The 24166-nt window shown below is 58.0% G+C and overlaps 1 protein-coding gene across 1 annotated transcript; it reads left to right on the forward strand.

Annotated features, from left to right (window-relative positions):
• Nucleotides 1-2355: 2355 nt before the first annotated feature.
• SBNO2 (strawberry notch homolog 2) lies at nucleotides 2356-23496 on the forward strand (the record flags this gene model as incomplete). Its single annotated transcript, XM_081093440.1, has 29 exons — nucleotides 2356-2400; nucleotides 6146-6307; nucleotides 9377-9460; nucleotides 9756-9852; nucleotides 10281-10435; nucleotides 10618-10751; nucleotides 10834-10924; nucleotides 11013-11156; nucleotides 13561-13678; nucleotides 14045-14150; nucleotides 14836-14989; nucleotides 15784-15960; nucleotides 16480-16577; nucleotides 17238-17320; nucleotides 17709-17900; nucleotides 18158-18327; nucleotides 18715-18846; nucleotides 19324-19459; nucleotides 19574-19686; nucleotides 19803-19874; nucleotides 19955-20063; nucleotides 20244-20318; nucleotides 20399-20542; nucleotides 20911-21005; nucleotides 21082-21174; nucleotides 21354-21485; nucleotides 21758-21834; nucleotides 22086-22276; nucleotides 22370-23496. The coding sequence occupies 29 exons, from the start codon at nucleotides 2356-2358 to the stop codon at nucleotides 22837-22839; spliced, it is 3849 nt and encodes a 1282-aa protein (XP_080949566.1). The 3' UTR covers nucleotides 22840-23496.
• Between the last annotated feature and the right edge of the window lie 670 nt (nucleotides 23497-24166).

The raw sequence follows: 24166 nt of genomic DNA on the forward strand, positions 1-24166 counted from the left end.
TTTGGCTCGGTGGATAGAGCGTCGGCCTGCGGAATGAAAGGTCCCAGGTTCGATTCCGGTCAAGGGCATGTACCTGGGTTGCGGGCACATCCCCAGTGGGAGATGTGCAGGAGGCAGCTGATCGATGTTTCTCTCTCATTGATGTTTCTAACTTTCTATCACTCTCCCTTCCTCTCTGTGAAAAATCAATAAAATATATTAAAAAAAAAATGAGAATCATTAATTAGCTGCCTCCTCTACGCCCAGGCATATACCCTGACTGGGAATCAAACCGTGACCTCCCGGTTCATAGGTTGACACTCAACCACTGAGCCACGATGGCCAGGCCCATCACCTCTCTCCCATCACCTCTCTCTTGTAGAACATTTCTTCGCCTCATCCCCCTTAACAGTCATCCCCAGCCCCTGACAACCACTAACCCACTTCCTGTCCCTGTGGATTTGCCTGTTCTGGACATTTCACATAAATGGAATCACACACTGTGTGGCCTTTTGTGTCTGGCTTCTCTCACTGAGCATCATGTGTTCAAGGTCCATCCAAGTTGTAGCAAGTGTCAGTGCTTTACTCTTTTGTTCTTTTAATTGATTTTAAAGAGAGAGGAAAGGTGAGAGGGAGAGAGGAACATCATGTGAGAGAGAAACACTGATTGGTTGCCTCCTGCACACAACCCAACCGGGGATCGAACCCACAACATGGGTATGTGCCCTGATCGGGACTCAAAATTGCCACCTTTTGGTGTATGGGACAACACTCCAACCAACTAAGACACACCAACCAGGGCACTTCACTCCTTTTGACGGCTGAGTAATATTGCAGCGTGTGTTTGGGTCGCATTCATCTGTTGCTGGACATTTGGGTTGTTTTCAGCTGTGGCTGTTGTGACTGGCCTCAGTGGATGTGTGTACGGGTTCTGTTGGCATGCTTGCATTTCTTTTGGATGGACACGTAACAGTGGCTTTGCCGGGTCATGTGACTGTGATCTTTGGAGGAACTGGGCGTTGTTTTACAGAGAGATGCTTATTGCATATTCTCACCAGTTTGTTGGAGGTTCCGACTCTGCTGCGTCTTCACCAGCACTGTCACTGTCGTTTGTTTGAGTTGAGCAGTCCCTTGGATGTGCAGTGTATCTCATCTCACTTGTGACCTCCCTTTCCCTGTTGCCCTGTGGTGTTGAGTATCTTCTCATGAACTTACTGCCACATGTACACTTTCCTCCCACCCATGGCAGCCAGGGCCTGGTGGGGCATCCCACAGCGTGCTCTGTTGTTGGGGTCTGTGTTGCCCCCTGGCTGTATGGGGAGACAGGATAGGGGCTGCTGTGGGGGCCTCATTGGACTGCAGGGTTGGACCCTGTGACTGTTCATTCTCCCTGACTCGGTGGGAGGCCCAGGGTCCCTCTTCTCAGCCTGTGAGGAGTGATCTAAACAATCATTCCCCCTGGGTGGGTACCTGTGCCTAGGCTCTGAGCCCACAGGGTATGATGGTTTTGCATACCCTGCCCACCAGCCCTTCCTGGTCCTACTGTGCTGGACTGAGGGAGGCAGGGGTAGGTGGCATGGGGAGGAACGGAGCTTCGGGGGCAGGCAGAGCCCTTGGCAAGTCTGGAGGATAAGGAGCGGGGTGGGCCTGGGTGCCAAAAGGAGGAGCTCTAGGCAGAGTCCTAGCATGGGCAAAGGCCTTGGGGTGCCCAGGAGGCACTGGTGATGGCTCCGGGGTGGCAGGTGAAGGCCATGGACCTGGGTCCAGGCTGAAGAGCTGGGGTGCTGGGCCTGCGAGGGTGTGGGGGGATGTGTAAGAGTGGGATGGACCTGTCTCCTCCCCGTGTTGTGGGGGCCTATGCCCCTTAGGATCACTGCCGTGGGCATCTCAGGAGCAGCAGAGGGTCCGTACCAGGCCCAACTGTCAAGGGGAGGAGGCCAGGTAGAACAGAACCCAGTACACCACCAGTGTGGGAAAACTGAGGCAGGGTGGGGAGGGTCTGCCTGGGGGTCCCAGCTGTGCCCCCCAACATCCCATCTGAACCCTGAGTCCCTGCAGAGGAGCCTGGCCACAGTGGATGGGGCACCCGGGACCAGCAGGGCGCAACCTGGCGGGCTGGTGCATTGTTGTTAGCGTCTGTGGCTAGATTCCGCCCCGTACAGTAATTGTCCCTGCACTGCCAGTAATCGCCCTGACTTACCAGGCAGGCATCATTTCCTGAAAGTCAGCAGGCCTTAGGGGAAGTAGGCGCTGGTGGTGACTAAACCAACATGCAAATGCAGCCGGGCTGAGGGCTGAGAGCAGAGCCATCTGCGGGCCCAGCACCGAAGGTCATGAGGGAGTGCTCCTTCCAGGGGACCCACCGGTGGCCAAGCCATGTCCCAGCTGCAGTTCTGGCTGCAGTTTGCAGCACTCAACAAGGTAACCCTCCCGCTTTGCCTCAGGAGTCAGTCGGTCCCCTCCCACCTGGCAGGCAGGTCAGGCCACTGTGAGGACTGACTGGACCCACCAGACCTGGGGCGTCCCCTCCCCCTGGTCCTCCTGGCTCCCTTTGGCTTTTTTGGCAGGGGCAGTGGATCTGCAGGAGTTTTCTGAGAACTGTGGGTTGGGACGAGGGGAGGGATCAGGGAGGCGCTGCAAAATGAAAGTGCTTGTGGCCAGCGGGGGAGGTGGGAAGGGCTGTGTCTGTGTGCCTGCTCTGATCTGGGTGTTCTGGCGTTGGACCTTGAGAGTTTTGTGGGCTCTGGGATGTCCTGGGGCAGCCATCAGAGTCTCTGCCAGCAGCAGCAGACACGGTTTGGGATGGGGTCTGACTGGACAGGTAGGAATGGGTATCTAACTCCTCCTTTCCCTATGACCCAGGCAAGTGGTTAGTCCCTGCGGGGGGTTGGGGGAGGGGTCGGGGGAGGCAGTGAAAGAACCCATTTGAAGATCATTTCCTAGAGGAGGCCCACAGCCCGGTCAGGTGGAGGGGCCGTCCTGTCCCATCCAGCTGGGCTGGGAGGAGGGTTACTGTCTAGACAGCTCCTCACCTGGTCCAGGGGACCCCCAAAATGCTGCAGATATGGTTACCACAGCGAGTGACCCCACACTCTCCTGGGTAACCAGCCGGCTCCCCCTCCATTCAGGGGCTGCAGCAGGAAGAACAGTCTGGGATCTGGGGTCTGGGGAGCAGGTGTTCCAGGTGGCAACCCAGGGAGGGCGGTTCTGGGTTTGAGTGGTCTTGGGGGTCTGCTGGTGGCTGCTGGGAATCAGGTCCCCACACAAGCTGGTGGGCAGGCAGCCCACCAGGGAGAGGTCCCTTCTCACCCCCATCCAGCTGTCCACCCTGCACAGGGAGTGGAGCTTACCTCCCCCTGACCTGCATGAGGCCCCTCCTCACTTTGCCTGAGAATCTGGGAGCCCCCACATTGCTAGCTGTTGGTCTGGGCATCTGGAGGTGGTGTCCACAGAGTGGGGCAAAAGCACCCACTTAACAGATATTTTTAAAACAGTTTTAGATTCACAGAATTATTACAGATGGTGTATATTCCAGTGTGCGCTGCCCAGTCCCCCTGCCCACACTGATGTCACTGCAGTACCTTTGTCACAGCTAATGAGCCAGGACTGAGACATCATTAATAACCAAAGTCTATATTTACTAGATTGCCTCAGTTTCCCCTGATGGCCTCTCTCTGCCCCAGAACCCCATCAGGATCCCCTGTGATAACTCAATCATCGTGTCCCCTTAGCCCCCCGCCCCCCAACTGAGTCGGTTTCTCCTCTTTCCTATGTGGATGCCCTGGGCTGTTGTGTCCTACAGGATGTCCCCCGTCAGGGTTTTCTGGTCTTTCTCATGTTTGCACTGAGGGATGTGCCCTACTCATTTGCCACATCAGGGTTCCTGTGTCCCCATGGCTCCTCATGGCTAACTAACATTGATCCTCATCTCCTGGCTGGGGCACTCATCAGGCTTCTCCACTGGGAAGTCCCCTCCCCTTCCACTGTCCTCTCAGGAGGGGATCTCTGCACACCCACATTTTGCCAGGACCAGTCTTCCTTCTCTGACCCCCAGCCTTGCCCACCGCTCAGGGACCCTTTGCCTTCAGAAAGCAGGGCCACCTCTCAGGGTCTCAGGAGCTAGCATCATTCTGACCAGGCTCAGTCAGTACCCATCATGGACCTGCTCAGATGTGGCCCCAGAGGGATTTCAGCCAAGATATCTGGCCACCTCACCTGCACCCAGACCCCATCCTGTCCAGCCTGCTGGAGTCTCTGACCCTGTCACTTATAGAGACCAGTCTGGCTCTCCTTGGCATTGGCCACCAGGCTTAGGCTGGGCCATCTCTGACCACCCCTGACCTGGGAGGGGTAGAGCCCAAGGGAGGTCTAGCCTGAGGGTTGTAGGGCCAGGTTCACCCCATAGTTGTCTCATTTTCCCCTGAGACAGCTGCGCTGGTCTGAGTTGCTAGGTTCTTGCATGAGTGGGCTAGACACCCCAGGAGCCTCAAAGTGCACCCCCTCTGTCCTGGAACTTGGAGCTTTTATTAACCTACCCACGCCACCATCTGTGGTGCCTGAGCAGGTCCTGCCTTCTATGGGGCAGCCAAAGGCCCCGCCTCTTCCTCTGTCCAGGTCATAGTCCTGCCAGCTGGAGGGGGGCGGAGGGGGGGCTGGATCTTCACTGCCTCCTGCTCCCACCCCCACATGGATCCAGACTGCTTGCAGCTGGGGGGCAGGCAGGGGTGAGGAATGGCCTGGTTGGTGGTCTGAGCTCTCTCCTTGCACACCATGGGTATGTGTGGCTGGCCCCTATGGCTCCCTGTGTACACAGACGGCCAGGGCTCTGAAGGGTAAGTAGCAGGAGGCTCATTCAGGGCCCCCTAACTCCTGGTTGGCACCAGGACCGATCTTGTCCAGCAGATGGGTAAGACTGAGCCCTTGCGTCCAGCCATCTCAGGGGAGACTGCTGGGTGGAACCCAGTTCTATCCCCTCCCCGCCCACTCCCTTGGAGCTGCCTCTTCCTGGGACTGTATATACACTGGTGTCAGAGTCAGAACTTCTGGGAAGCTGATGAGGTTGCCTGCAGATCCCCCCAACCTCCACCCCCCGGAATAGGAATCTGATTCAGATTGCTGAGAGGGGAGCCAAGAAAATAGGCCTCACAGGGGCATGGGTTAGGCCTGGGCACTGGCTGAGACCCAGACCAGTTAATTGTGGCATCACAGGTGCGTTAGGGTAGGTTCCAGGGTCCCCTTCCTCCCTGGAGTCCATCAAACTGAGCCCTGAGTCCCCCCACACATCAGCCATTCTTCTCTCTTCACCCATGTATCCCAGCACACCTGGCCATAGCTCTTCAGTGCCTCCAATGTGTAAGTGGTGCACAGGGTCTGGGGCTCCAGGAGGGCAACCCTGCCTGGATCCTCACTGTGGCCTCTGCCAAGGCCACTGGCCCTGCCTGCTCGGGAAATGCTCCCACAGACTGACTGAAATGCTTAGGGCCTGATGTCAGTGTGCCTGGCCCTCTATGGCTTCGGCTGAGCAGGCTGGAGGGGAGGTGCGCATCTGGGAGGTGCTTGTAGGGCTTTCTCCTGGTAGTGCTGGCTGAGGGCTGCTCGCCTGCACCCTCCCCAGCTCCTGGTCTTTCCAGGTCCCTGTCTGCAAAACAGATACCCACTGCAGGGAAGTCTGGTTGGGGGCTTGCTCCCTGCCTGTCCAGGACCCCTGAGGGCTGGTCTCCACATGTCCCGATGTCCAGTGCAAGCCAGGCACTTGGTGCCTCTGACTGAGGAATGGGGGTGTGGGGCGGCACGAATGCCTGACATTCCTGTTTTTCTTTAAATTTACATTTATAAACTGTGTGTAAACTCCATGCAGCAGGCTTCTCCCAAAGGTGCAGGGCCCCTTAGTCCTGACAAATCCCTACATTAGTGTCACCCACACAGGAATGGTCCAGAGAAGGCATGAAGCGGGTGTCACCTTCTAGTGTCACTCAGTGGGGTCAGTGCACAGCTCATGGGGTCTGGCTTCTCTCATAAGTGTCGTGTTTTCAGGATTCATCCACGTTGTGGCCAGTGTCAGAGCCTTGTTCCTCTCGTGGCTGAGCAGCATCTGCCCCTTGGCTAACCCCTCCTGCACCTGTCATGGGGCCACTCTGGCTGTGCCCTCACCCAGCCTGTCTTCCAGGAATCCTCGTACCTCGATGACCTCTCTAACGCCTCCATCTTCTCCTCATCTGTGGACTCCCTCTCGGACATCGCAGATACCCCTGACTTCCTGCCCGCCGACAGCCTCAGCCAGGTGCCCACCATCTGGGACGTGAGCACCGGCCCCTCCGCCCAAGACAAGGTCAGTTCACCCTGAGGCCTCCATGCCAGTAGACAGGTCAGGGCTGTTCAGACGCTGATGAGGCTGTTGGTCCAGGGTCCTCACGTTTCCTGTACAGCCCAGAAAATGCAAGTGTTTGCGGAGGAAGCTCCTATGTTGGGCACCTTGCCCCTCCTTCTGTGTAGGTGCTGTCATAGCCAGGCAGCACCCCTCCTGTGCCTCCAGTGGCTCAGTCTCCATGCCCTGCTCTGTGTTGGGCCTGCTGGGGAGATGGGGGTCCCCAAGATATGAGCAAAATGTCATTTCTCATGGTTCTCACCCAGGATGGTCCTGCCCCCAGGGAATACTGGGCCATGTCTGGGGACATCTGTTGTTGTCACAACTGGGGGTGCTCCTGGCACCAAGAGGGTGGGGGCCAGGGATGCTGCTCTGTCCTCCACAGTACTTGGGTCAGCCCCCTACAGAGAATGACTCAGCCCCAATTTCAGCTGTGCTGAGGGGGAAAGATCCTGGGCTTCCTAAACATAAAGTCACATGATGGGATAGAAAGGTGGTGGGAATCCCTCTATAGAGGCCATTTGGGGCTGCGGGCTGGAGGAGTCATTGGCCAGGACAGGTGGCAGGAACAGCTCCTGCAAGGACCCTGTGATGCCCAGCCAGTGTAACATGCTCAGTGGTTGAGTGTCGACCTATGAACCAGGAGGTCACGGTTCAATTCCTGGTCAGGGCACATGCCCAGGTTTCTGGCTAGGTCCCCAGTAGGGGGTGTGCAGGAGGCAGGCAGCCAATCAATGATTCTCATCATTGATGTTTCTATCTTTCTCCCCCTCTCCCTTCCTCTCTGAAATCAATAAAAATGTATTTTATATATATAGTAGAGGCCCGATGCACGAAGTCCATGCAAGGGTAGGCTTTTGCAGCCCTGGCTGCTGGGGCCCTCACAGCCCATGGCACTGCCCATGTCCGCCACCACACCCCCCCGATTTCCTGGTTCTGCGGAGCCCCCCCCCGATCAGTCATCCCCCAGCCAGTGACCTGGGCCTCCCTCTTTGGGGCGATTGTGGAGCCCCCTGGTTGATTGCCCCACTGGCTGGTGGCCTGGGCGATGGTGGGCCCCCTGACCAATCACATCGCACCTGCCTTGGCTGGCCTGGTGCCAGTGCGTGTCATAGCATGGTCATCTGGACAGTCGTTCTGCTGTTCCGCCATTCGGTCAATTTGCATATTACACTTTTTTTATTATAAATATATATTTTAAAAAAACAGACCCTATGATAGGAACTAGCCTGATGGACCCCAAGGTCAGTAGTGGGCCCTGTGCGTGGCCAGGTGGGAACCAGGAGATGAGGCCAGCCCAGAGCTGTCACAGGTGAGCAGGGTCCCCAGGTATGCCAGGCCCAGACTCCAGCATATGCCCAGGACCAGGCAGTGGGGGCACCAAGCATGGAGCCTGCAGGGGGACAGGGAGTGCCCAGAGCAGCCCAGGGAGGTCCCTGTCGTTGGCAGCTTTGGTAGACAATTCAGGCCCATCTCTGTCTGGGTGAAAGGGCCCAGCAGGACAGGGGCATTACTCATGCCTTCCAGGGCCCTTGCGTGGCTTCCTGCTCCTGGGAAGAGGGTGTGAGGGCAGCCGAAACCCAACACTCACACCATGCAGCGAGCCAGCCCACCCTCCCGGAACCCTGACTCAGCCTTCTGGGAACCTGGCTGAGGTTGTTTGTTTTTGTTAGTTTAAAGAAAAAAAAATGGAGAGGGACTTGAGCATAGGTTTCTAACTTCCCTGAGGACATTTTCACTGATTTTTAGAGAGGTGAGGGGAGAGGGAGTGGGAGAAAGAGAGATAAACATTGATGTGAGAGAGAAACATGGGCCGGCTGTCTCCTGAATGTGCCCCAACCAGGGCCAGGAATCCAACCCGCAACCGAAGCACATAGCCTTTCAGTGCACAGGACCACACTCCCACCAACTGAGCCCGGCATTTTAGTTTCTTAAAAAGAAAATTTTGGCCCTAGCTGGTTTTGCTCAGTGGATAGAGTGTCGGCCTATGGACTGAAAGGTCCCAGGTTCGATTCCAGTCAAGGGCATGTACCTGGGTTGCGGGCACATCCCCAGTGGGAGGTGTGTAGGAGGCAGCTGATCGATGTTTCTAACTCTCTATTCCTCTCCCTTCCTCTCTGTGAAAAATCAATAAAATATATTTTTTTTAAAAAAAAGAAAAGAGCCGAGACTGGTTTGGCTCGGTGGATGGAGCGTCGGCCTGCAGACTGAGGGGTCCCAGGTTCGATTCCGGTCGGGGGCATGTGCCTGAGTTGCGGGCATATCCCCAGTGGGAGATGTGCAGGAGGCAGCTGGTCGATGTTTCTCTCTCATCGATGTTTCTAACTCTCTATCTCTCTCCCTTCCTCTCTGTGAAAAATCAATAAAATATATTAAAAAAAAAAAAAGAAAAGAAAAGAAAATTTTGGCCATAGCCGGTTTGGCTCAGTGGATAGAGTGTTGGCCTGCAGACAGAAGGGTCCCGAATTCAATTCTGGTCAAGGGCATATGCCTGGGTTGTGGGCTTAATACCCAGTAAGGGGCATGCAGGAGGCAGCCAATCAATGATTTTCTCTCATTGATGTTTCCGTCTCTCTCCCTCTCCTTTCCTCTTTGAAACCAATAAAATATATATATATGAAAACTTTGGCCATGTTCTTAGCCTTTGGAAAAAACTGGAGTCATAAAATCAAGTTGTTTATCACATTACTGAATCCCCTGGTGACCCTTGTCCCTCTGAGACTGTAAATGACACTCGTGGTCCAGGGCATCCAGCACTCACAGTCATCGGTCTTGAGATGGTGGGGGTCTGTGTGGGGCTGTGGAGGATGGCCCATGTTACTTCCATGAAGCATGTTTTGTAGCCACATAGTAGGTCTTGGCCACCAGAACTAGCTGGCAGGCAGCAGGAAGGAGGCAGACAGCGAGTCCTGGGCAGAGGGCATGAGGATGGCATGGAAAACCTGAGTCTAGGCCAGTGGTCCTATCCAGGTGTTTCCTTGGCATGTCCAGCCTGCAGGCGCATGTCCACTCTCCCCTTCATCTCTCCTCCAGTTGTTCCTGCCCGGTGGGTCATTCACCGGCCTTGAGGACCCTGTGTCCTCCCTCTCCAGCACCCCACTTCTCGTCAGCTACCAGGTGAGCTGGGCCCTTCCCCAACCCTGCCCACCCCTCCTGGGACTAGGGAGGGCCATTCACACTCAGGCACCTACTATGTGTCAGACCCTGGGCTGCTTAGAAGCACGGTCTGCCCATTTCACAGGTGGGAAAACTGAGGTCCTGGGAGGTACCATATTGGGGCAGGAGACAGGTGGGCTCTCCCCCCACCACCCCCGTCACTGGTCTGGCTGGTGGACCAGGCCCCTGCCCCTTGGGGGAGGCTGGCCATGCTGGGCGACAGGACTGTCCCCACTATGACGACACCGGCCTTCAGTCTCAGAGTCAGCCAGAGGAGGAGGAGGAGGCGGAGGAGGAGGAGGCAGAGGAGCTGGGCCACACGGAGATCTATGCAGACTACGTGCCATCTAAGTGTGAGTGCACGGCCTCCCCTAGCCCCTGGCATGTGGGAGGAGACCCCTGGAGGACACCCCTAGCAGGCACCACAGGTCTACACAGACCCACTGAGCCTCATGGCTCCTGCAGGGAGGTGCCCAGTTCCAGGGTCCCTGAAGCAGCGAAGGTGGGCCTGTTAGGGGTGGAGGGAGGGGTGGTTCTATAATTGTGGTAATCTGAACCTTGCCCGAAACTGAGGTGGCTCAGAGGTTGCGATGGAAAGTGAGCCCACCTCCTCCCAGCCCAGCATCCCCTCTGCCCAGCCAGAGTGTTATGGGTCTGCCCCCTTCTCCTTTGTGCAAAACTCTGATGGGCCCCCTTCCCCCACCCTGCTCTGCTGGCCCCCATCCTGGTCCCTCCCACATCCTGGTCCAGCCCAGCTAAGACCCTGACCACACCCTTCCAGCCAAGGTCGGGAAGCAGCATCCAGACCGTGTTGTGGAGACCAGCACACTGTCCAGCGTCCCACCACCAGACATCACCTACACCCTTGCCCTGCCTACCTCGGACAGCGGGGTCCTGTCTGCCTTGCAACTGGAGGCCATCACCTATGCCTGCCAGGTGACTCCAGAGTCTCCCACCGACCCATCCCTATTTGGATGGTGTCAATGCCCCACCTGACTCTGTACCCCATGGGGGGTTTTTGGTGCCCGCCCAATCCATCCCATAGGGCGGGGGTGTCTTGGTGCCCACCTGACTCCGTCCTGTGGGGAGGTCCTGATCATTGCCCCACACACCTACAGCAACACGAGGTCCTGCTCCCCAGTGGGCAGCGTGCAGGCTTCCTCATCGGCGATGGTGCTGGCGTGGGCAAAGGGCGCACTGTGGCTGGCATCATCCTTGAGAACTACCTGCGGGGCCGCAAGAAGTCCCTGTGGTGAGTGTCCCCCCTGTACATGGGGTGGACGGGACCAGGGGGTGTGGGGGATAGCTGACACCCACCAGCCTGCACCCTCCAGGTTCAGCGTCTCCAACGATCTGAAGTACGATGCTGAGCGTGACCTGCGCGACATCAATGCCCCTGACATTTCGGTGCACGCGCTGAGCAAGGTGGGTGGGTGGCCCTCTCCCCCATCTCCTGGCGAGGGGTGGGTCCTGGTGACCTTGCAAACGTGCCTATACCCACCCCTCTCCCCAGATCAAGTACGGTGACAACACTACCTCAGAGGGTGTCCTGTTCGCTACCTACTCCGCCCTGATTGGGGAGAGCCAGGCTGGTGGGCAGCATCGCACTCGAATCAGGCAGATCCTAGAATGGTGTGGGGCGGCCTTTGATGGCGTGGTATCCTAGCCCACTGAGGGGTGGGAAGGAAGGAGGGGGCAGAGGGGCACCGGAGGGTGGGAGGGGGTTGGAGGGAACAGGTACAGTAGAGGAGGGGGCAAGGTGGGCACCAAGCGGGGGAGGAAGAGGGGACTGGAGTGGTCAAAGGAGGGGGAGGAATGAGGGTGGGACTGGGCTGGAGGGGGCAGGGCCTAGGGGCGAGGAGGGTGGGGGTAAGGGGAGGGAGGTGCAGCTGCAGGGGTGGGGTTCAGGGTAGGGGCCTGTGAGTAGGAGGAGCAGGGTTGAGGGAGGCGCAGGAGGGGCTCCGGGAGCCCTGGAGGCCAGGGCGTGAAGCTGGTGGGGGAGGAATTCCTGTGAGAGGACCCTGTGCCTGGGAGACTCGTCCCCAGGGGAGGCTCCCTCTCAGTGACCACTGCTGTCTGCCCCTCACCGTCTGGCTGGGCCCCCTGGTTCCAGCCCACAGGACTGTGACCACAGGCTCTGGGTGGTGTTTGGTAGTGGGAAGGTGCCACCTGGGCAGGCGTGTGGAGTGCGGACCTCTTCCTCCTGTCCCCACCCCAAGATTTGGGGGTCTGTAACTTTCCCTCCTTCGCTCTCAAAACTTGGATACTCAGATAACTTCATCTTCCACTCCTACTGACTAGAAGAGCAAAGAATAGGAAAGTGGCAGCAAGAGCACAGACAGTTTAACATGTCATCGTTAACTTTTGCAAACCCCAGCCCCCAGGTTCACCCCGTAAGTGGGGCACCAGGTGGGAGGCCCTCAGTTCTGGGGATTTGTGCAAACCACCCCCCCCCCACCCCAAACTCCCCTGTACTCACAGGATCTGCCCCTGGCATGGAGGCTGCTTCCCATGTCCCTTCTGTGCAGCCCTGGGCTGGCTTGGTGCTATGGGCATCCCGTGGGTGCTCATCCTCCATCGTGCCACCTTGCCAGGTTGTCCTCTGTGCCATCTCATGTTGCTGTTCTCCCCACCTTAGCCGGGGCAGGTTTGCTTGTCACTGGGCAGCATGCTGCTCTGTTCTGTCCTTGCTCAGCCATTTCCCTGTCACAGGGGCATTCTGGGGGTTTCCAGCTTCTGTGTTATATGCAGCCCTGTGTGAGCCCCATCACCCCTTCTCATTGTGTCTTGGGTCACTCAGAAGGGGGGTGACCAGCTCTGGTGCTCCTGGTCCCAGTCAGAGATAAGAAGGGAGACGTGGGCCCTGTGTGTCCTTTCTGGTCACGTGGGCAAGTGTATGGATTTACTGGTTAAGTAATGCAGAACAGCTGGGTGCCCAAAGAAGAAACAAGGTTATTGGTGCGTCCTGGGCACCCAGATGACACCTTGCACAGCCTGGGGGAGAGGATAGTGTAAAAGTATGTGTTCGACCCCAGGGGCTGCATGCTCAGCCCCAAACTCACCTTTTCATTTGGATTTCACAAATCCTCTGTCCCCCCTTTACATGCACATCACGTGTACATGTGCACCTGTGTAAACCTTGTTTTTAAAATAGGCTCAGTATAGGCATACTTGTCTGTAACTTTTGGTTTTCAAATTATAAGTAAAAGTTTAGAAAGTTACAGAGGCAGTAGAAGTGAGCCAGCTGGGCTGCATAGGCTCAAGAAAGAGGTTTCAGAAGCAAAAGAAGGGCCCTTGTAGCTTAGGAGAGGGAAGGGCAAAGGTAATGTGCTGGGGGCTGGGGGAGGGTGGAGAAGAGGGAGGTGGGACAGGTGAGGGCATGCTCCTGAGAGGGAGAGGGCCTGCCTGTAACTTTTTCCCCCTTAAAATATTAAGAACTTTCTACATCGTATGATAATTTGTTTCTTCAATATATATTTTTTAATATATTTTTATTGATTTCAGAGAGGGAGGAAGAGGGAGGGAGAGAGATAGAAACATCATTGATTAGAGGGAATCATGGATCGACTGCCTCCTGCACACCCCCTAGTGGGGATTGAGCCTGTGACCCAGGCATATGCCCTTGATCGGAATTGAACCCAGGACCTTTCAGTCCGCAGGCCGACACTCTATCCACTGAGCCCAACCAGCCAGGGCTGTTTATTCAATATTTTTTTTTTAAATGGGATTAGTATAGATTTGTGAGAAGTCATAGAGACCCCAGCTTCTGGTGGGAAGTCATGGCCCCCCTCTCTTTTCCAGAGGCTCCTGTGATTGGTGCCCGTATGTGTCAGTGTCATCTGTAAGCTCTTCAAAAGGCTGTCACACTCATTTCCGTCAGTAGTTGTGTAGGGGCCGAGAGGCTGCTTCTCACTCATTCTGGTGGCTTCACATACTCCAAGGCCCCCATCTGTGGTCAGACACACATATACCCCGGGCACCTTGCGGAGCTCCCTGAACCAGGAGGGGGCAGGCTGGGATGGTCACCTTCCAGAACAGCCCTTAACTCGCACCTACCAACGATCGTGTTTGATGAGTGCCACAAAGCCAAGAATGCCAGCTCCACCAAGATGGGCAAGGCCGTGCTGGACCTGCAGAACAAGCTGCCCCTGGCCAGGGTGGTCTATGCCAGTGCCACAGGTGAGGGGGCAGCTGCCAGGGGCAAGGAGGAAGCCTGATCATGCACACACTCAGTGCTGTCGGGCCTGGTGTAGCCATAGTGGGGGTATCACAAGTGCCATCCACACATTGACCTCGAAGCCTGGCCCAAAGGTGGAGCTCACTCTCCCTGGGCCAGTAGTAACTTCCACATCTTCGTGGATGCCAACCCCTATCAGGGACTCCCCTCTGCCAACTGGCTCCAGCTCCTTGGCTGTGGGTGCTTTCTTGGGACTTTCAGGTCCCTGTACCTGGTCCCTGGGTCATTTCCGGTGCCATGTCCCTTATCCCCCCCAAACCTTGCTGGGTTGGAGGAGCTGATGGTGACTCCCACCTCCAACTCCCCAGGCGCCTCTGAACCCCGAAACATGATCTACATGAGCCGTCTGGGCATCTGGGGTGAGGGTACACCTTTCCGGACCTTTGAGGACTTTCTGCACGCCATTGAGAAGAGGTGAGTGCCCCTCCCTGCCTGTGTCAGGGACAGCTAAGAGGCCCACAAGGGGACTCATCACATGCAGAGGCCTGGCATCAGTGTGACCAGGCCACATCCGGGCCCACACTCCTCTAGCAACCAGAGTGAACTTAAAACACAAATCCTGCCCTTTCTCTGTCTACACTTTCTATCGTTCTGGGACAGGGGTGGGCAAACTTTTTGACTCGAGGGCCACAATGGGTTCTTAAACTGGACCGGAGGGCCAGAACAAAAGCATGGATGGAGTGTTTGTGTGAACTAATACATGTTAACACTGCTGCTGGCGAAGGAGCGGAGGGGAGAGCAAGAGAACCCTCCGCTCTTTCGGCTCCGCGGGCTGGATAGAAGAGCCGAACAGGCCGGATCCGGCCCGCGGGCCATAGTTTGCCCACAGCTGTTCTAGGAGAAAGGGCCCCTCCCTGCTTTTCCCCCTGCAACCCCCCCCCCCAACCCCTCCTCAGCCCAGGAGGGTCAGGCAGATGGGAGCAAAGGGCCTTTGCACCTGCTGTCTGCATTCCCTCTGTGCACCTGTCCCTTCCTTGCCCTCCAGGGCTCAGCTCCAGATGTCAGCCCTTCCACAGAACAGCTCCACCACTTGATGGGACTCAGCATGTGGTCAGGCAGGTCCCTGCCAATGCTCAGGCCACCTTGTCTCCATCCACAGGGGCGTGGGTGCCATGGAGATCGTGGCCATGGACATGAAGGTCAGTGGCATGTACATTGCTCGCCAGCTCAGCTTCAGTGGTGTTACTTTTCGAATTGAGGAGATCCCGCTGGACCCGACCTTCGAGCGGGTCTATAACCGTGCAGCCCTATTGGTGAGCAGTGTGCCCAGGGGTCTCTAACTGCATAGACACACATTCATTTCCTCTTGGAATTACATCCCTGTCACCTTCAGCATCTGTCTTTAAAAACACTACAGTGATTTGTCAGGTTACAGAAAGGCGGGGATTCTTATGTGACTGTGGTGATGTGGGCACGCAGCTGGGCCTCACCAACCTCCCCATGATGTCATGAGTACTTTCTAAGCTGTTTCCAGTGTCCACATCTCTGTACACTGTGGCCTGGCCCTCATCTTCACCATCTTCTCCATGTGTGGAGGGTTCCTGTGTCCTCCCTGTCAGAACACACCTACATGAGACAACCCTGAACCCTGAACAGGCTCTGCCTGTGCTGTATCCTTACCTCCAACCAAGACAGGGTCTCCCCCTCAGCACTGCTGACATCAGAACCGGGCCATCCTATGTGGGCGTCCGTCCTGGGTGCCGAGCAGCATGACTGGCTCCCACCCACTTGATGCCAGGAGAACCCCAGCTCCCAGTCATGACAACTACAGATGTCGCAGACATGGCCCAGTGTCTCCTGGGAGCAGGATCACTGATAACTGCCGCAAGAGTCACCGCAGATGCCCTTTCCCTTTGTGAAATCGTGGCCCACAGGCGGAACCACATGTTTTGGTTTTTTAACATTTCTGACTGTTCAGGTATCCGCAGAGCCTTTGTGCTGCTCTGCACACAAGCCTCCCCCGCCCTGGCCCCACATTCCAGCAGGGTGGGGCCTAGGGGACAGTCGGACAGTAGTGAGTTGGGCCGCGTGTGGTGTGTCGTTGCAGTGGGCCGAGGCCCTGAGCGTGTTCCAGCAGGCAGCTGACTGGATTGGCCTGGAGTCCCGCAAGTCCCTGTGGGGTCAGTTCTGGTCGGCCCACCAGCGCTTCTTCAAGTATCTGTGCATTGCCGCCAAGGTGCGCCGGCTGGTGGAGCTGGCCCGGGAGGAACTGGCCCAGGACAAGGTGAGTGGGCGGCAGTGGTAGCTGGGCCTCATGGCTGCACCCCAGATGCCTACACTAGTGCCTGAGGGAGTGAGTTGGTGGGACAGGCACCAATATCCATCTCACAATTGCAGACAAGCCCTAATGTAGCTGGACTGAGTCCAGGAGAACAAAGGTGAGCTGAGGTCCGAAAGGTTCTGGTCCCACCTGACCCCAGCTCCCTGCAGCAGCGGGCAGGAGTGGCCTTGCCCTGGACTCTCCATGTCCAGAACGGGCAGGTCCCCAGAAGTAACAAGACATAGTAATGAGGGGGTTTGGAGAGCTGAGGTCAGATGTTAGCTTCAATGCAGAGTTCCTTCATGGGTCTGGGTGTGTGAGGCCCTGGCAGCCAACGGCACCCAAAGGGAGAAAGGAAGGAAGGAGAAACTAAGGCAGGCTGGGTTTCTGACTTCAGGGGCTTCCCTCTGGCCCCCTGGGGCCATGCTTCAGAGCTATGGGTGGGGGTTCCAAGTGGGCTCACCCCCACCTCATCCCCCACAGTGCGTGGTCATTGGGCTGCAGTCCACAGGCGAGGCACGGACGCGGGAGGTGCTGGATGAAAGAGATGGGCAGCTTGACTGCTTCGTCTCAGCCGCCGAGTGAGTGATGCAAGCGGGGGTGGGCAGGGTGGCCACACCAGGGAATCCCTCACTCTGTGGCTCACTGGGCCTCCCACCAGTGACCTGTGGCCTGGCCCTGCCCCATGACTTCACTTGCTGATCCCTGTCCTTACACCTCAGGCGCAGTTTAGCTTTAAAGCCACAAGGGTTAACTGTGGTGACTTGGGGATCAGAGGGTGGAGGGTACCAAGATTTCAGAATGAAGCTTCTAGGAGCTTGTCCCCCATGTGGGGATAGTGCTGTTTTAAGAAGGACTCCTCAAAATTTAGGGAGTGGCCTTCAGGGTCCCCAAAACCCCAAGCCTCTCTTCCCAGCCCATAGTAAGCATGGGTTTCAATGTGCCACCCCCCCTCATTCTGGCTTATCCCCATGGCCCAGCATTGCCTCCTTTCTCTAGGAGCCCCCAGCCCCGCATACCCAGCCCACCTACCCTGATCTTGGGAGTTACCAGATGTGTCCACCCCCTTGTCCCTCAGAGGTAGTCAGCTCCACCCAGACCCCCAGCCCTACTCCCAGTCCATCGCAGCAAAACTGCCCCTTGAGACTCTGCCCCACTGTCCTCTGGACCTAATCGCACGCGGCGGACAGGACAGCATGCTCTTCTTCGTAGTGAGAATAAACTCTGCTTCTCACTTTCAGGGGCGTCTTCCTGTCACTAATTCAGAAGCACTTTCCTTCAACCAAAAGAAAGCGAGACAGAGGGGCCGGCAGTAAGAGAAAACGTAAGCACCCACCTGCCTGCAGCTTTGGCTTGTGGCCCTCCTGGGCCTCCCTCCCGTCTTTCCTGCTGCCTCTCTCCAGCCCCTCCTTTCTGAGCATCATCCCAGGTCAGCTGGTCACTCTTGCTGCTCCCTCTGTTGCACAAGGTGCCCAGCATCCACCTGCAAAGGTGGGCTAGGGAGGCGTGAACTCACAGGCATCCTGGAAGGAGGGCATCCAGGGGGCAGTAAGAAGGGTGCCCCGACCGCAGGTTCCCAAGACAAACTGGTGGGGGCAACTTCTGGCCACACTGCCTGCTTTTGTGTTGCCATGTGCTGGACCCCAGGCCAGACCCCTACAGGATGGAGAAGCAGGGCTGGGCCAAGGTGACCCCTGGCTCCTCCCCTTCAGGGCGGCCGAGGGGGCGTGGGGCCAAGGCGTGCAGGCCAGCATATGAGGCAGCGGGTGTGATCCGAATCAGTGACGACAGCAGTACCGAGTCGGATGCTGGCCTGGACAGTGACTTCCACTCCTCCCCCGAATCCCTGGTGGACGATGATGTGGTCATCGTGGATGCCATTGGGCTTCCTGCCGACGACCGCGGTGAGGCCTGTGACCCACATTTCCCTTCTTTACTTATGGGGAATAGGTTCAGAGAAGGGAAGTCAGCACCCCACAGCTGGTCAGCAACAAAGCTGGGTTCATACAGTCGGGTTAGGGAGAATGTCGGGGCCCCCCACCTACCCTGTACCTGGCTGTCCCCAAGGCTGGCGGGGACCACTCTTGAGTAGGCTGAGTCCTGTCAGTGGGGTTGTGGGCAGGTCACCTAGCCGGTCCCTCCTGACTCTGTGGCCCCACAGGCCCTCTGTGCCCCCCACAGCGGGACCCCCATGGCCCCGGCATCCTAGAGCAGGTGGAGCGGCTGAAGCAGGACCTGCTAGCCAAGGTGCTGGTGCTGGGCCGGGAACTGCCAGTCAACACCCTGGATGAGCTCATCGACCAACTAGGGGGCCCTGAGCATGTGGCCGAGGTGAGCTCTGGGGCCCCCCACCCAAACTGAGGCTTTGGTGCCCCCTGGTGGCCACTCCAGGTCCCTGCCAACACTGTGAGATGGGGACAACTGCAGGGTCCAGCATCGGGTAGGGGGGCAGAAAGTGCCTATCTCCCATGACGCCTTGTGTGCCCCTGGGCCTGTCGGTTCTGGGTGCAGCCCTCAGGCCCCAGGCTGGACCCCCACCCCCAGTTTTCCCTGCAAGTCCTTCCTTCCCACCCAACTCTGCTCTTTCCTGGGCTGTGCCTCTGGTGCCACCTCATATCCTTTGTAGCCCCAGGTTGTTGGTCTCAGGGCAGAGACCTTGTTCTGACGCCTCCCCTCACACACAGCCTGTTCCTTGCCCTTGTCCCTGCCCTGCCACAGATGACCGGTAGGAAGGGCCGTGTGGTGTCCAGGTCTGACGGGACTGTTGCCTTCGAGTCTCGGGCAGAGCAGGGCCTCTCCATTGACCATGTGAACCTCAGGGAAAAGGAGCGCTTCATGAAAGGGGAAAAGGTGAGGGGGCACGGGGGCAGGGTACCCCTGCGTGCCAGTGCACATGGGCAGGGAGGAAAAGCTTAAGAGAGGCCCCGGACAGGGGAGGCGCAGGGGTCTTGAGTCCTAAGGGGCTACCTCTGGACCACTAACCACCCCATCCCTGTTATGGCTGTGTGCATGCGAGTGTGCATGTGTGCCTGAGTCGGGGGGCGGGGAGGGGGACACGGATCTCCTGGCTGTCCTGCCTTTGGTCCGGGTGGGAGCCGCCTGAGGAAACAGGGAAAGTGGGCATCGGTGGGGCAGCCACTTGCTTCAGGAGTGACCCAGGGATGGTCCACACTCCATTCTAAGCCCATGTGGCCAACCCCCGCCCCCAGATGGAAGGTACCTCAACTTGCTGTGTGGGTCACCCTAAATACATCAGGGTGACCCAGGGCATAGGTACATGGGAGAGTAAGAGAATATCGCCAACCAGACCCGTATGCATTCCCCCAGCTCGTGGCCATCATCTCAGAGGCCTCCAGTTCTGGAGTCTCCCTCCAAGCTGACCGTCGGGTCCAGAACCAGCGGCGCCGGGTCCACATGACACTTGAGCTGCCCTGGAGTGCAGACCGTGCCATCCAGCAGTTTGGTGAGCCCTGCCCCTCCCCAGGATACCCGGCTCTTCCCTGTCCCTGCCCTAAGCCTGCCCTAGCCTTGGTCCTGCCCCACTGGGGCAGCCCCTGAGAGCCCCCTCTGTCTCCAGGCCGAACCCATCGATCCAACCAGGTCTCTGCACCAGAATACATCTTCCTCATCTCAGAGCTGGCTGGGGAGCGCAGGTTCGCCTCCATTGTCGCCAAGCGACTAGAGAGCCTGGTGAGTGGTTGAGCTGGACCAGGATGAGCTGGGCGAGAGCTGGTCAGGGGGGCTGTTGAGGGAGCTCCCTGAGGAGGGGAGTGGAGAAGGGTGTGACAGCTCCCCATCCCTGGCAGGGGGCTCTGACACACGGGGATCGCCGCGCCACTGAATCCCGAGACCTGAGCAAGTACAACTTTGAGAACAAGGTACCAGGGCGGTTGGGTGCTTGGAGAGGAGGGGTTTCTGGATACCCAAGCCCAACCTCTGATCTGGCCTCTCTGCTCAGTATGGTGCCCGGGCTCTCAGCTGCGTCCTCAACACCATCCTGAGCCAGATGGAGAACAAGGTGCCCCTGCCCCAGGGCTACCCAGGAGGGGACGCTGCCTTCTTCCGGGGTGAGCTGGGGATGTGGCACATGGGGGGTGTCACTGAGGACTAGTGCGGGGCACTGGGATTGGTAGACTGAATTTGTGTCCAAATAACCCTCTGACACATACCAAAGGGACACTAGTGGCAGAGGGACCTGGGGCGGGCTTGGGGCAAGAGGCACGCGTGAAAGCCCTCCCTTTCTGCAGACATGAAGCAGGGCCTGCTATCGGTTGGCATCGGTGGGCGGGAGTCCAGGACCGGCTGCCTAGATGTGGAGAAGGGTGAGTCCCCCTCACCTTCCAGTGGGCTGGGTAGGGAGTGGGTGGAGTTGACGCAGCCTGAGGCCCTCCTGTCCCCGCAGACTGCTCCATCACCAAGTTCCTCAACCGCATCCTGGGACTGGAGGTGCACAAGCAGAACGCACTGTTCCAGTACTTCTCTGACACCTTCGACCACCTCATTGAGGTCGACAAGAAGGAGGGGAAATACGACATGGGCATCCTGGGTGAGTGCCACCAAGGGAGAGGGAAGGGCCTAAAGGAACCCACAGCCAGCACCCACACACCAGGCCCTCACCAAGAACACCAAGGGCCAAGGGAGCCTCTTACCAATAAAGCTTTTATTCATAAATTTTACAGAGAGCATAGACCCCTACTTTACTTAACTGCCCCCAGGACAGCTGTGTGGAGAGGGTCCTGAGGGGTTCATTGTCTGTTGGGCCAGGCTTACTCTGCTGGGGAACCTCTCCCTCTGCGGGGCACCTGAGAACTTGGGGTTGATGCCCCCCCCAAAGCCCAGAACTAGAGCCAGCTGAGCAGCACCAGGCACCTGCCCTCCAGGTGGCACCCATCTCACCTGGTGTCCTCTCCCCAGACCTGGCTCCGGGCATTGAGGAGATCTACGAGGAGAGCCAGCAGGTGTTCCTGGCCCCCGGCCACCCGCAGGACGGGCAGGTGATCTTCTACAAGGTGAGCAGACACTGGCCTCCCCTGACCCTGGCCTCATGCCCCCACCCCCATCCTTAACACCCACATGCCGTGGCAGATCACTGTGGACCGTGGCCTGAAGTGGGAGGAGGCATACACCAGATCACTGGAGCTGACAGGCCCCCATGATGGCTTCTATCTCTCCTACAAGGTGGGCAGACCTGGGGGCAGAACCCCAGGCTTAGGGAAATGGGGACAGTGCTGGAAGCAGGGTACAGCAGAGGGGGAGGGTCCAGCTTCCAGCCTCATCCCCTCCAGCACACCCACCATGGGAACCCCCACCTGGGTTGTGTTCCTATCTGCCCCAACCTCACAAGACCCCCTGCCCAGGCTCGTGGCAACAAACCGAGCTGCCTCCTGGCTGAGCAGAACCGCAGCAATCTCTTCACCGTGTACAAGCCCAACATCGGCCGGCAGAGTCAGCTGGAGACCTTCGACAGCCTGTGCCGGAAGTTCTACCGGGTAGGGATGGGGGCGGGGAGGAGGCAGGCAGAGAGGCCCCCAGGATGCTCATGTCCCTGGGCTTATGTATCCCTATTATGTGACCCTTCCCTGCTGGGGCTTCTGCAGCCCCAGGCCTGCCCTCTCTGCCCAGCCCAGCTGGCCACCAGGAGAGGGCTGCCAAATTTGAGATGAGCTGGCCTGGGGCACTGCAGGCTTCAGTTTCCCCAATTGTGCACTAGAAGTGTGGACGGGTCTCTCATTCAGGGTCTCACATGACTGTGTTCCCCTAGGTGACGGCGGAGGAGGCCAGGGAGCTCTGGGAGAGTAACTACACCTTGTCGCTGAAGCACTGCAGCCACACTTCGTGGTGAGGGCCTGGGTTGGACTGAGTGGGTGGGGGGCACACTGCATTAGACAGTCCTGCTCCATTTCTCTGGGCAGCTCTACTAGGGATGGTCCCACATACCACACAGGGTACGGGGCCCTTTGGGCATCTGGGGCATCTCAGGACCCCCAAGAGGTGGCACAGAGGTGAGCTGAGCTAGAATGGGGGAGGAGCCTGCAGGTCATCATGTGGGGCACTGAGTGTCTGAGCCGCCCTGCCTGCCTGCCACGCAGGAACCGGCAATGCCGGCTGGTGCAGGAAGGCAAGGACTGTGTGCAGGGCCTGAGGCTGCGGCACCACTACATGCTGTGCGGGGCACTGTTGCGCGTGTGGGGCCGCATCGCTGCTGTCATGGCTGATGTCACCAGCAGCAGCTACCTGCAGATTGTTCGCCTCAAGACCAAGGACAAGAAGAAGCAAGTTGGTGAGTGGGTGGGTGTGCCAGTGGAAAGGGGGTTATGGGGATTGGTGGGCTCTGCACCCGAGGCCCTGACCTGCCACCCCATACACCCTGCAGGCATCAAGATCCCTGAGGGCTGCGTGTCCCGTGTGCTACAGGAGCTACAACACATGGACGCAGACGTGAAGCGCAAGAGAGCGCATGGCCAGGGCTTCCCTGTGCCATCACCTGCCCTGTGCCCACTTGCACTGTCCTGTGGTCCTGGAGAGGTCCTGGACCTCACATACAGCCCACCAGCCCAGGTCTTCCCACCGCCCTCACCCTTCACCTTTCCACTGCCCCAGGACCCTGCGCCCACTCTGCTACTGGGTACCCCTGATGCCTCAGCTGACCCTGCTACCCTCGTGCACCAGGGCTGCGACATCAACTTCAAGGAGGTGCTAGAGGACATGCTGCGTTCCCTCAATGCTGTGCCGCCCCCAGAGCCCCCTGGCCCCCTGGGTGGCGGTGCAGGGGTGCCAGGGGGTGGGGGGGGCCCCGAGCGGCAGAGCGTCATCCAGTTCAGCCCCCCTTTTCCCAATTCTTAGGCCTGGGCTGTGCCCCCAGCCAGGTGTTCTTTCTGGATGAAACTTATCTGTAATACACCAGGTCTACACAGATAAGGTCTTGTACCAAAGTGGGTGGTGAGCAGGGCTCGGTCCCCCTGCCAACTACTGAAAGAAAGGGGGGCTAGGGTGCCCCTCATCCAGCTAACCAAGGCCTCCACTGTAGTGCCTTCCTGGTCGGTGCCTGGGCAGATCGAGATGCTGCCACTCTGCCCAGGGCGGCAGCAGGTGTGTATGTCCCACTCAGGGCTCAGGCAGGGCCTGGGGGTGGAGCTGCCCTCTTTGTGCCTCTCCTATCCTGCCCTCCAGCCCACCTTTTCAGGCCTAGAAATGCCAGAACCCCTGAAATACACAAAACTGGGTGGCCCCTAGAGCTGGAAACTCAGGAAACCCCCAGTTCTCAGGGCCTTGTCTCTGGGAGGTTGTGTGAGGCAGACCCCCCATTAATATATGCAATTCCCCCTCTACCTGCTCTCTGCTCCCTAAATTATTGCCCAGCTGCCTCTTCCAGACCTCAGAATCTGCCTGTGGAGCTGGAGGGAGGGGTGGGCGGCCCCTGGTTTCTATGTGTATTTATAATTCAGTGTATATATGTAAAAATATCTTTTTTAAAATATATGTGCCTTTTCACTACTTCCTAGACTGTCTGCTCCTCTGGCCCGCAAGGGCGGGAAGGAGGGAAGGTGGGCGGGGGGGGGGGGGGGGGGTGTCTGCTCCCACTTTGGGCAGTGAGGTCAGGGATGGCTACCATCTGCAGGGCATAGGGGAATGTGTGTGAAACTGGCCCACTCTTTGCCCAGACACCCCTCCCTAGGCCATTGCCTTCAGTCACAAGGGCTCATCCCACTCACTGGCCTTGTGGCTGAGGGCCAGGCAGGAGAAATACATCCACCCACTGGGGGCATTGCCCACTGTGGTCCTGGCATCAGCATAAGTCAGCTGCCTCTGGACCGGCTGAGCCAGGCTCGTGATGTCTTGGAACAGACCCTGCCTCCTGCCCACCTGGGACCCTCGTGGTGGTGAGGCCCCTCCCCTGTGTGCAGGGCTTTGGCCTGTTTTCTCCCGGGGTTTCCTTCCAGGCAGGCAGGGCAGCCCGGAGACAGGAGCTCAGGAGCTGGGTCTGGTCTTGAAGGCAGGAATGGATACCAGGCCCCTCCTTAGAGCTCTGGTCCAGGGGCAGGGGACTGCCCCCAGCCAAGAAGGTGGCAGAACCCACCTCCTCCTGCAGGTACCCACCCCCTACTTCGGGCTTTCCCTGAGGCTACCAGAAGATGGGGGCCCACTTTCCAGCAATACCACTCCCCAACAG

This window comes from Myotis nattereri, assembly GCF_964212035.1.
Source record: "Myotis nattereri genome assembly, chromosome: 5".
In the NCBI taxonomy this organism is placed as follows: Eukaryota; Metazoa; Chordata; class Mammalia; order Chiroptera; family Vespertilionidae; genus Myotis; species Myotis nattereri.